The sequence below is a fragment of the Centruroides vittatus genome, unplaced genomic scaffold, assembly GCF_030686945.1.
Source record: "Centruroides vittatus isolate TY-2023 unplaced genomic scaffold, ASM3068694v2 contig_651, whole genome shotgun sequence".
In the NCBI taxonomy this organism is placed as follows: Eukaryota; Metazoa; Arthropoda; class Arachnida; order Scorpiones; family Buthidae; genus Centruroides; species Centruroides vittatus.
This window is the reverse complement of record NW_027122405.1, coordinates 218,132-230,586: the sequence shown is the minus strand read 5'-3', so window position 1 is coordinate 230,586 and position 12,455 is coordinate 218,132. Positions and strand designations below refer to the sequence as shown.

The following is a 12,455-nucleotide window of genomic DNA, read 5'->3' as shown; positions in this document are numbered from 1 at the left end:
TTCATTTTCATATGATGTGGACAGTGTGAATAAAGCAGTGAAGAAAAAGAAAAGATGATCTTTGAGTGATAAAAATTGTTTTAAGAAATTAACAAGAAAACACTAATTTTCATAAAAAATACATTAATAATAATAATAATTTTTGAATTAACTGAATTGAAATTTTTTCTTGCGTAAATTTTGAAAATCTAGAATTATTTGTAAATTAATTGAGTATAATCTTGGATTGTAGGCATATTTTAATTAAATTTGGTTATCAAAAAATATTTAATTATTGATATATTAATATTTTATTTTTAAAAAGTTTAAATTATTTCATTGTATGTGATCTAAATAAAATGTTATTTATTTATTTATTTATGTTTTTTTAGGTTTTATAAATTATAATCCAAATAATTTACATTCCATGGCACAGTTGCCTGGTAAGTTTTGCTCAGTATACTTTTGTATATTTATATTTATTAGTTAAGTTATATTAGAGAATAAAAATAAAGTTTTCATAAATCCATAAAATTTTTAAATAAAATTATCCAAAGCATTTCATTATTATCCCTGTTATAATTAATGCAATGATTTATAAGTGAAACCTGATTAACATTAATTTAAAATAATAGATTTTTATAACAGTGTTTTACATAATTTATCACTTAAACTATACATGTGTTAATATACAAAAAATTTGGAATATACAAATTTACATTAATAACTAGTAGTTATGAAACAAAATACAGAAAAAACAGTGTACAATAAAATTTTGTAAAACATTGATAAAATGCATGTAAAGTAAATAAATGCATTAATTATATATATAATAGATTAATATGTATACATATGAATCCATTTAAAATATTCGAGATATATTTCTTTGTATTTTCATTTTCTTCTAAAATACATGTTAATAGTTAAATTTAATGCTAACTGTTTGAAACAAACAGTTTCAAACAGTTTTCATTGATGATGATTTAGAATTTTTACTTCTATTGAGAAATACTTGTCATTTAATTTTTTTATTATTTATATTTTAAAATTGTTTTCATTCTGCTGGTATTAATATATTTAAATTTTACATTTAATGTGAACTATATTGTAAGAATTTAATCATTCTTATCAGTAGATGAATATAGAATACAACAAATATGTACTATTGAGAACATGTTTAGAGACATATATGGCTTGAACAGTTTATTGAGTAACTATTCTAATAACTGCTATAATAACTGTTTTGATATTCTAGTTATATCTACTTTTATGTTGGCTGGTTTTTTTCTTGTCAGATTTGAGCATTTTACTTATAAATCTCAAAACTGTTTAATGTCTTATTTTAATGTATAGGTTTTTCCAATGTATATGTTCCAATTTCCTGTTAATATTGAAAATATTAAGTACTGGAAAATTAATTAGTGGAGTATAGAAAATATATAAAATTAAACTGCATACTATATTCTAACATAATATACTTGTAAAAATAAATCAGACATTTTTTGACAGTTGAGCAGTTTAAAATATGATCAAAAGAAACCTTCCAATGAACAAGAAAGAATTGAATTATTGTGATGAGATTAGAAAAAAGATGTTATCAATTACGATCCATAGCTGTGATGATGATTGTTTAAATTACATTGTTAAAATATAAACAAAATTTTACAGTAATTATTTTATACAAATTTGAATATGTTAATTTTGCATTTTAGAGAGACTTTTACACTTGCGATTCTTCTACTTATAAATATTTTAATCTTAATAAAGCAGTTAACAAATTTATTAAATTATTAAATTTTTTAACATCTTCATTAAGTTTATAATGGTTACAATTAAAGTATTTGAAAATTTAGTTTTTGTTTTTGTTTAATTTGTTAAAATGATTAATTCTCTTTTTTTAAATGCTTTTGCTTTATTCTTTATTTAAATAAGTTTAAGTTTTAAATATTAAGTATATTTAAAAACTTAAAATTAACATATGTGTTTTTGTTTAATAGTCTAAAATCTGTGTGCATAAATGCAATTGTTATATTTATTTTTATTAAATATGATCTTTTTGTTTTATTCTGAAAGTATCTGATGTACTGAAACAGAAGTTTAGAAAGCTTTGAAAAACGTTTTAAAGCAAATTATGATATTTAAGGCAGAGCAGTAGTGAAACCTCTTTTATGTGGCTTACAGAATTGCATTTGTTCTCAAAATCTGTTTAATTGATTTTGATAAAACTTTGTCATTTTCCATTGATTAGTATAAAGAATCCACAAATTAAATAAAAAATGAGGGTTTACAAGATAGAAGGTCCTAACAAGAACATGTGTGATAAAGTAATATTGTACAAAATTGAGCGATGTCCCTAGGTCACTAGCATGTCTTCTATGTGGCTTACAGAATTGAGTTTGTTCTCAAAATGTGATGGGCCAATTTTGATAAAACTTTGCCATGTTATATTGATTGCAATGAAGAATCCAGAAATTTAATAAATGTAAATGTAGAAAATAGGAATCCATGATTTCATTTTTGATATAAAGTGAGGTCAAAGTGACAATGTTTGTGTTTCTTGAGCATGCCTAACAGAATTCAGGGGTCAAATAAAAAAACAGCATTGCATACACCTAACTGAAAATAGATGCAAAAAATGAACAGAACACAAGAACAAAGCAATTGGCATTGATTGCTTTGTTCTTGGATTGCCTCTCCATGTCATAGTGCAAGGATCATTTCTGTGTGCCCAGCTAGTGCAAGGATCACATCTCCCATGTCTGACAGGGTATGAGGATCATATCTCCTATTACTGGCAGGTACAAAGATAGCCATTTTTGTGGCAGAAAGTGCAAAGTTTGCCTGTCTGTTACTGTTAGATACAAGGATTGCCTTTTCTGTATCTAACAAGTGCAATGATCACTTCTTTCTTTCTGGCTCTGTCTCATTTCTATCATGATACAACAAAGTCATGTAATGTCCTAGTTACATTTATAGACTTCTACATTTTTATAAAATCATTCAGGTCTCTATTCAATATGATGTGATAAATATCAATGATATAAATAAATGATAAATAAATAAAATTAAAAAATTTTTGTTTGATAGAGTTTCTGTAATAAATGAAATCAGTAAAATATGTCAGTTGGCATAAATTTTTTTATAGAAATACATAATAAAATATAATTATTGCTTTATTGTAATTTAACTATACTTTGTAATGTATACAGCTCCTTGGCATTTATGTATCTACTGTATAATTACCATAATCCTAAAAATTTTGAAAATTAAATATTGCACTCAACAGTAAAAATAATGATGTCATTTGCAATTAAGTTTTTCAAACTTTAGCTATTACTGAAAAATCAATTTTATAAATTTTTCCAGAAAATTTGTTTTATCACTAGATCCTTCTTACTGTAATGACTAAGTTTTGAAGAAAAACAGTTTTTTACTGCTGTATCCCACATTTTTTTCCTTGTTATATCTCAAAATTGTTTCAATGTTAAATTAAATTTTAAAAAATACTATGAAATGAACACATATTTAAATAAGATGAAATTGACTTAAGATTTAAGAATGTACGAGGGCAGTTTTTTCAAGCTCCGGAGGTCCTTAAAACAAAGACAAGTGTAAATAACAAAATTAATTTATTACCAAAAGTTAGGTACAAACATGGTTAGTTTTTGACATAATCACCATGAAGATTGAGGAATTTGTCATATTTGTGGTCGAGCTTTTCCATCTCCTTGTCATAGAATGTTGCCGCCAGTGAATTGAGATGGTTTTAACAGCATTGTTTGAAAATCGTCATTAGTCTCAAACCTCTACCCTGCTAGCCACGTTTTCAGTTCAGGAAAAAGGTGGAAGTCCTCACCACCTTTAAACACTCAGCGTATAGTCCCGATTTAGCACCTAGTGACTTCCACCTCTTTCCTGAAGAGGAAAAGTGGCTAGGGGAGGGCAGAGCTTCGAGACTAATGATGATCTTCAAAACATTAGGGCTCATCTCAAGTCATTCTGTAGATGCAAGTTTGTAATTGCAATCTACATAGCTGCTTAGTAGGTATAGGATATATAGTGATACAAGTTATGGAAAAATTTTGTTTTGTTCTAGCAGTTTTCCATTGGCTATATGCCATTCTGCATTATATACTAAAAATAGGGAATGTAAGAAAACGGGACATATTCTGAGTAGTATCATTAAGCTAACAAATATGATAAAAACCAGTTTCTATCGGAACCATGTGATTTGCATTTAATCAACTGTGAAAGTGCTATTCCAAGCTGTACGTTTTGTTTTCGGTGCTGATAGCCATATGCGATAACTAAGCTTTTGTTATCGGTCACTCTCGAGCTGCCGTTAGGAACGTAATGAAAGTGAAAACAACATGTGTCTTTTCGTGTAAGAATGATTTTACTTCACGAGCAATTGGAGAGAGGGGACAGCAGTAACACCGATTAAATTTAATACCCTTTCTTCAACTTCAGTTAATTTTTGATAAACTGAAGGTCCACCTCCTGTTTGAAACATTGATTTTTTTTGATTTTTTTATTTGTGAGACTTTATTTTTAATGTTTTCTTTCCAGTCACTCCATGTCTATGCAAATAATATTTACATTTAATAAGATGTATTGCATTTGACATTTAATCATAATACTAATTCTAATTTGGTTATAAGGTTATAGAATAGAAGGGAAGTAGAACTTGTGGCAAAATTAAGTTTGTCATTTTATTCTTAATGAATGAATTAAAAAAATACATTAATTACATGAAGTTATATAGAAATATACAAATAAACTTAGACATACTTTGTATAATTGTAAAATGTTAGCATTATGTAATAATAGAAATCTTTATTTTGTAGATTTTATCTAAGTTTAATGTTGGCTTTAATTCATTAGTTTTAGTAAAAAAAAAATACATTTTATATATGTAACTTAACAGTAAACTATACACTATACATAAATGACTATCTATCACATAAATTATAATTTTTAAAAACAAATATTTGCTTAACGGATGGGCTGACAAAATAGACCCAGTAATAGACCCAGACATTTTAAAACAAAACAAAACTATATCACTAGCACTAGTACATGACAATGCTAAAAGCACGTGCTTCACTTAGAAAATGGCAGGTTGCAGTCACGTGACAAAATAGAATGTTAACTAAACTGTGATTGGTTAAAGCATAATAGCTATCGATAGCATGGAACCCAGACGCATCTCGACCGACTACCCGTAGCGAAACCCACTTAACGTGGAGCACAGAATAGCGATTTGTCTAAGGTTCGTTAACTGCCTTTCGCTAAGGGGACTTATCGAATGTCCCGTGTATCGCTCTCATTCAGTTATCGGAAGAGCTCAGAATAGGTCCCCAGTTACCTTACAGCATTCTATAAATATTGCAGTATGATGTAGATAGAACAAGATACAAATTTAGATTATCAAACAATCATAACAAATAAAAGAAAAAATGTAATTGAATTGTATTACTTATGAAAACTCAATATAAGAATATTTTTACCAGTATTTTTGGGCATTTATTCCTTACCAAGCATGGTCTGTAAGCCTTTGTCTGGACCAAAATTGCTGAGAAACTAACAAAATAATCTCGAGTGGATCTGTTTTGACAGTTCCATGCAAAACTATATGTAATAAGGTCCAAAAGTTCTCAGCCTGAGAAAGAAGTGTCAATAAATGAAAGACATATATTATTTTTTTCAATATATATCCCTTTCATTGCAATATATTTCTCATAAAATGGAATTAACATATTTATACTGTCAGAAAAGTATTTTGTCATTTCCTTTAGAATGTTTAAAAACAGCTGACTGGACATCTTCATCACTGTTAAACTTTTTACCACAAAGATCAAACTTTAATTCCAAAAACAAATAGTAATTCTTGGGGTCAGGTCAAGTCTACATGGCAGATGAGGAAGTTCAGTGAAACTGCATTCTTTAATAGTAGCCTTCATAAGAAATGCAGTATGAATCAGTGCACTGTTGTGCAGCTCTTGCACATCTTTTGAAAGTTTACCACTTCTCTTTTTTATGGCATTCCAGAGTTTTACTATCAGGTTGGCATAATATTTGGTATTCACTGTAGAATTTTTCTTCTCGAAATCAGTCAAGACAATATCATCACAGTCCCAGAAAATCATTGCCATAACCTTCTTTGCTGACTTTGACACTCACTTCTTTGGAGGAAATTCCTGTGCATAGCACCATTCCATTGATTTTCTTTTTTCTTTTGGACAGAGGATAATAATATAAAACAATGGTCTTATCCCCAGTGATGATGGAAAGCAGAACTTTTGTTCTCTTCATGACTTTCCAAAAACTGTCAACTACAGTTGACCTGCTGCTGTTTCTGAATTGTGGAAAGAATTTTTTGCATCCAACTCACGCTAACTTTGTTTATTAACAAATGTTTATGAAGAATTCAAAGAACTGTTGTTTTCAACAAGTTCAAGCTCTCAGAAATTTCTTTTATCTTCAGACATTGATTGGGGAGCATTTTTTTCCTCAACAAGTGCAATGTTTTCTTAAATTATCACTTTGGCTGGGCATCTGCTGCTTGGGTCATCACTGTTAAACCATGTTATCTGATGCATGGAAACAAGTGTATAAGAACACAACTAAAGGCACTAGTATCTTTAATGTTATGCTTCACATTATTGCCATTTACATTTTCTGTACTTGTACAAAGTAGGTCAGCCAAGAATTTTTGGACCTCACTGTATAAAATTGGGTCTAAAGACCCCTTGGAAGTCAAATAAAAATTAATTGAATATTTGATATTATAAATCTGTATATATTATATATATATATAAGTTTGTTTATTGTACTTTTTATTAAAACTGATTGTTTTTCTGTATCTATTATGATTATCTGTCCTTGTTTTCCATTAGTGTGTCCTAATCTCTGTTTCACTCCATAATTATTTTACATAATTGTAAGTCAAACTTTATATATTTTTTTATTTTCAATTTTTGGAACTTTTTCCATTTTTTAATACTTTCTTTTTATGGAAATTTTAAAAACATTTGAGAAAATCATAAATAAATTATTGATTTAAAAATTTTTATTCATAAACTTTGTATATTTACAATATTTCAAAACAAAATATTGTTTTTCATTGGTGAGTTAACAAATAAAAATAGTATGAAAACAAAATGAAATAGTATACTTATAATAGTACTTGCAAAAATAATTTTATTTAGAATATCTTAAACTATATTTCTAAATGTGATTTTATTATGTTAGATAATTTACCAATGTTTATATTAGTAAATCTTGAATAAGTCGTACTATGATCAGATTACATTTAATTTTGAATGATGATTAGAAAATGAAATATATATAATTACTGTACTTGTATTATTTTGGAAAATATTTTGTATTTTTTCATGTTTTTAAAAATATGTAAACATTGAAGAATTTTTCCTAAGTACATGCTAGGAATACTTGTATTATTAAAGAATTTTAAAAAAAATAGAATCAACTGGTTTATTTTAGTTTGAAAGTTGTAAAAGGTACAATTGTATTTGTGATTTAAAAAAATTCCATGTGTTTGCAATCAAAATAAATTATTATTTCAAATTGAAAAATTCTTTAATGCATGTTTTATTTAGAATAATACTGTTTAATGAAACATGTTTCTTCTCTATAAAAAAATTTCTTAAAAATTATTTCAAACTACTCATTAATTAAATTAATAAATTATAAAGAATTATAAAGTTACATATATGGATTCTTTAGTCTAAAACAAACATTGAGAGAGACATTATTTATTAAGTATATTATGAAGGCCTTTAGTTTTCCAGAATCCTTATATTGCTAAGCTTATTATTAGAATTTTAAAACATCATACAGAAAAGAAAGCAGATCAGAATTAATTTAGAGGAAAAGCATTTCACTCTAACATTAGTGTTATATCTACAATTTTTTTTTTTGGAAGACAGTAAAAAACTTGTATGGCAAGAAGCAATATTAAAATGAAACAAAACTATGTTTTGAGATTTATGAAAGAATATGGACAGGGAACAAGAACTATAGAATACTGGAATTTATTCAATAATACATATGTATGTATATAATATAGAATACATATAATATATACATTTGATAGAAAGATACCAAATCATAAGATACATTTTTAGTATATTAACTTAATATAAGAACAGAAACATTGTAAAAATGTTTTAGAAAAGAAAATATATTTACATATATTTTTTCCACAAACTTTGCTAAATTTTAAAATAGTAAGACCTGCTTAACACTGTCTCAATTAACCCTGATTTGATATTCTCAAAGCCTTTAAAAAAAGAAAAAAAAAAGCTCAAAATTTACTCTGATTCAAATTATTGCGGCATTTCATTGATTCATATATGATACGATTATTTACCAACACAAACCAATCAGCAAAAGGTGGCAATTCGTCATAGTGCTGTACTTTTCTTAAATCTATGTTTGTTTGGTGCAATTTTGGAAAAAATATATCAACAGATGCCATAGGAAATATCGACTTTGCTTGGCAAGAATTAACTGATAAATGCATGAGTGGAGTGAGGAAGAAATTATGGCTAAAGATATCCAAGAATTCTCAACGAGAAGAACCTATCGCTATAGCATTAAGTTGACCAAATTGTCAACCTAATCAATACAGCAGGACTAGGAGATGTAGACGAGCAGGATATTGAGGAGTTACTGCAGTTACTGGTGAGAGCCTTACCAACGATGAGCTTTAAGAACTGGCAGAACAAGGAATTCGTGTAGAACTGGAAAATAGAGATTCTGAAAACAAAGAATTTGTTACAGATTTCCTTAGTAAAAGTTTGGTAACGAAAACTGAAATCATTGATCAAATTGTAGTGAATGATCCAGATTTTGAAAGGAGAAAAAGCAAAACGAGGCATTTTGGATGCAATCTCTTGCTACTGACCTTTGCTTAAGGGAAAAAAACAAAGGCAACAAATGAAACTACACGACTTTATCGCAAAAAACAAGAATTTCAGAAAAGCCAAGACCTTCATCACAAAAAATGAACTTTACACTTTTGTGTGCATGTGTTTGTGTTATTTAACATATATTATTATGCAAATTAATATAAAAATAACTTAAAATTAAAGTAAAATCTGTTTATTTTTGGTCACTTGTTCTCTTTTCCCTATTTATTCTATGTTAAAATGACCTCATTTAACACTGTTTCGTTTAGCGCTGTTTCATTTAGCACTTTGTCGTCTAGGAACGCATCCCCCATATTAAGCGGGGTCTTACTGTACCATTAGAAAGATGTAGCTGTTTAAAAGTTGCATATAATGAATGTTTTATGGAGTAATAAAAGGAAACAATTTCCATTTAAAAAATATTTCAAAATAACAATTTCCATTTAAAAAATATTTCAAAATAATATAATCTTTGTTCTTCATGGAAATAATTTACCTGGAAAAATTTTAGAGATTAATTTGATTATTAATTTATTTTAATAATAGAACTATATATATTTTTCTGAAAGTATGTTTCAACATTATTATTTAATGAGTGGTTTATAATTTATTTGCTAGCATTTTATTTTTTTGTTAGATGATAATTTTAATTAAGTTAGAAACTTTAAAATATAAATTTAAAACTGGAAAACAGGATAAAACTTTAAAATTTCACAACTATTTTATTAAAAAAAGACACTCTTCAACTGATAACCGATGCAAAGTAAGTAATAAATAACAAATGTTTTCATAATGAAAACATTTATTTATTGCTTACTCATACTTCACATTGGTCATTGGTTGTAGAGTGTCTTATTTTATTGTTATCCCAGTGTGGTATGCGGATTTGAACTCTTTTATTGTTCCAGCACTAAGTACATCAAACAAAACTTTTACTATCCAGTAAATAATTTTAATATAAATTCAATAAACATTATTGATCTTACACAAGATTTTCAGTTGAACAGCATTCTGACTTGGAATGCACAGAACTAATTTCAAATTTTCTTTAAATAATTGGAACAAAAATACAACAAAGATGTATATTTTACATATAAAAATGAATAAACAAAGATTTAGTTCCTTTTTAAGATAGATAAAATTAAAACAGATACAAATATAAGAAATAAAAATATCACAAAAATAATATTAACTAACTCATGTTGGTTTGCCTGGTTTTTCATAAAAGCATTGCCAAGCATATGAAATGCTTTTTCCATCCTTAAAGTTAATGCAATTGTTTTGTATATTTCTAAAACTTCTGGAGCCCTGATGTGGTAAGTTTGGGAGGATTTTTTGATTAATGAGGCATTTTGGAGGTCAGCTTGCATGCCAGTCTCTGTGGCATACAGGATAGGGCAGTGGTATGTTTTTATTTGTTATATCATAATGATGTTCTTGTAACTTTTGCATATGGAATGCTTAGTTGACCTAATGTACACCAGATCCTTTTGGAATCTGTTGTTCCTCATCTGAATCCTGTCTACCCTTGGAACCTATGTTTGTTACCTTGTCTTTTTCATTATATAGTAATTTCTATAACATGGGAACTCACTTACAGACTAACTTGATACCCATATTGTCAGCTATTTCCTTGTACAATGTATGCAAATTATTGTCATACTCCACCACAGTGCATCTGGGTTTAGGAATGTGTGATTGGTTTGGTTTGTTTGTGTTTCTTGGCACAAGAGCCACATAGGCTGATGTGGGATTGACTGTTGTTGGAGTAGATGTGAGCCAAATTACAAATTGGGTCTCTTTTATACCCATGTTTTTTAGCTGTCCTCTAAATGTTTTAGCTCCTGTATAGTATTTTCCCTATTTGTATGGTGTGTAAAGGCTTGTCTTGTAAGTGCATGGAAGGCAGCAATTGTTTGCTGTACAGAAATGCACCAAACATTACTGTACGATCACTACCTTAACCACTCTAAACCGACATATATTACTTGCAACAATGCCTTGGGTATGAGTCTTAAAACTAATCCTATAAACTAAATTACAACTAAAATTAGAAAAAGGATAGGTTCATTAGGAGGTAAAGAATAAGTTTTAGCAAGATAAGAATACCCGGGATTGGTTCTGTGTATTTCATGGGTGAGATGCCACTTAAGACTTTTCACGAGAGTTGATAAGTTCAGTTTTCCTATATCAAATTCTCCTCTTACTTTCTCTTCACAATCCTCAATTCTGTACTGTCTTGTCGTCACCACAATAGAACAGGATTCCTTCCTCAGACTACTCAATGATCTCCAGTCATTGCGAACCTAGACTCAGAGTATTCAAATTCAGGTCTGTTCATTTCCAGATCTCCAAAAAGAATGATGTGCCTCTCGTCCTTTTTGCCTCAGGGTCTTACTCTCCCCTTTTCTTACATTAGTTTCTGGAACTGGTCATCTTACCCAAGAGAAAAGAGTTAGTGAGGAAAGTTCTAGTAAGTAGGAGAATAAAGGGCTACTATACTAAACTGCTTTAAAAAATACAGTCTGAATTAGATAAAGTTTATTTTCTGATATACAAATTCAGCAATTTACCCTTTACTGATAACCATGATGTGGCAAGAGTTTGCCTTGGTCTTCCTAATCTTTCTGGTTGCTTAAAATATTTTGATCGCATTCTCTGTTTTAAATACTTCAATGGTTTAATTTCAAACTACTGGTTAAATCTCCGCATCCCAACTGTAAGAACCCGCAATACATCATGCTTCTTCATCCCATATTTTAGCCTTTCTCTCTCACAAAGATCTTTTTTTTTTTTTTACCTTATAGCATCTCACATACAACCTGTGGAACCATACCTATGTCGTGATTTTAACTTTTTTAAAAATAAATGTAAATCTATTTTATATAATACATAATGTAACTTTTGTTTTGCTTTGTTGATAATTTTTATTATGTCTTTTATATTTTGTTGCTATTTTATTGGAGATCATTAATTTCTTGTTATCAGGGGGTGGAATACAATCATCTCTGACATTTCCAAATGTACTTAATAAATAAATAAATAAATAACTTATATTAATATATATAATACAATATGGCTTGTAGTCACACAATTTTATACAAAAAAGGTTTGGACAAGTTTGTTGGAATGAATAATGATAAGCAGCCAGGTTTGTAATGGATGCCAGTTTCTACTTGACCCTCGTTGAAACTAATGTTAATATTTAAGAAGTGTGCACTTGTATCACTTATCTAGCTTAAGGATTGGTCCATATTGGTTATCATTCATGTGTTGTAAAAATGCATCTACATCTGGCTCTGTTTTCCAAGGACAAACAGGTCATTAACATATCTTGCATGCAGCAATGTTTGGTATGAATTAAGGTAAAATTTTTTTCTCCCAGCTGATGTATGACCATCTCGCACAGGTTCCCTGAAATTGGGCTGCCCACAGGCACTCTCCACTTTTGTATGTGATGTTAAACTGGTATTAAGCATAACACATCATGTGGTGAGTTCTAAGATCTGTTGGTGGTAAGCTGTTTTCTGTAGTAAAAGA

General features: G+C 28.5%; 1 protein-coding gene across 4 annotated transcripts in view; it reads left to right on the top strand.

The window, feature by feature from the left end:
- Nucleotides 1–12,455, top strand: part of LOC136979878 (cytoplasmic polyadenylation element-binding protein 2-like) — a 197,812-nt gene that overhangs the window by 117,184 nt on the left and 68,173 nt on the right. For all 4 annotated transcript variants that reach the window (XM_067275902.1, XM_067275901.1, XM_067275900.1 and 1 more), the window contains exon 3: nt 372–422. In XM_067275902.1, coding sequence (XP_067132003.1) covers nt 372–422 — 51 coding nt within the window. The remainder of the gene's footprint in view (nt 1–371; nt 423–12,455) is intronic.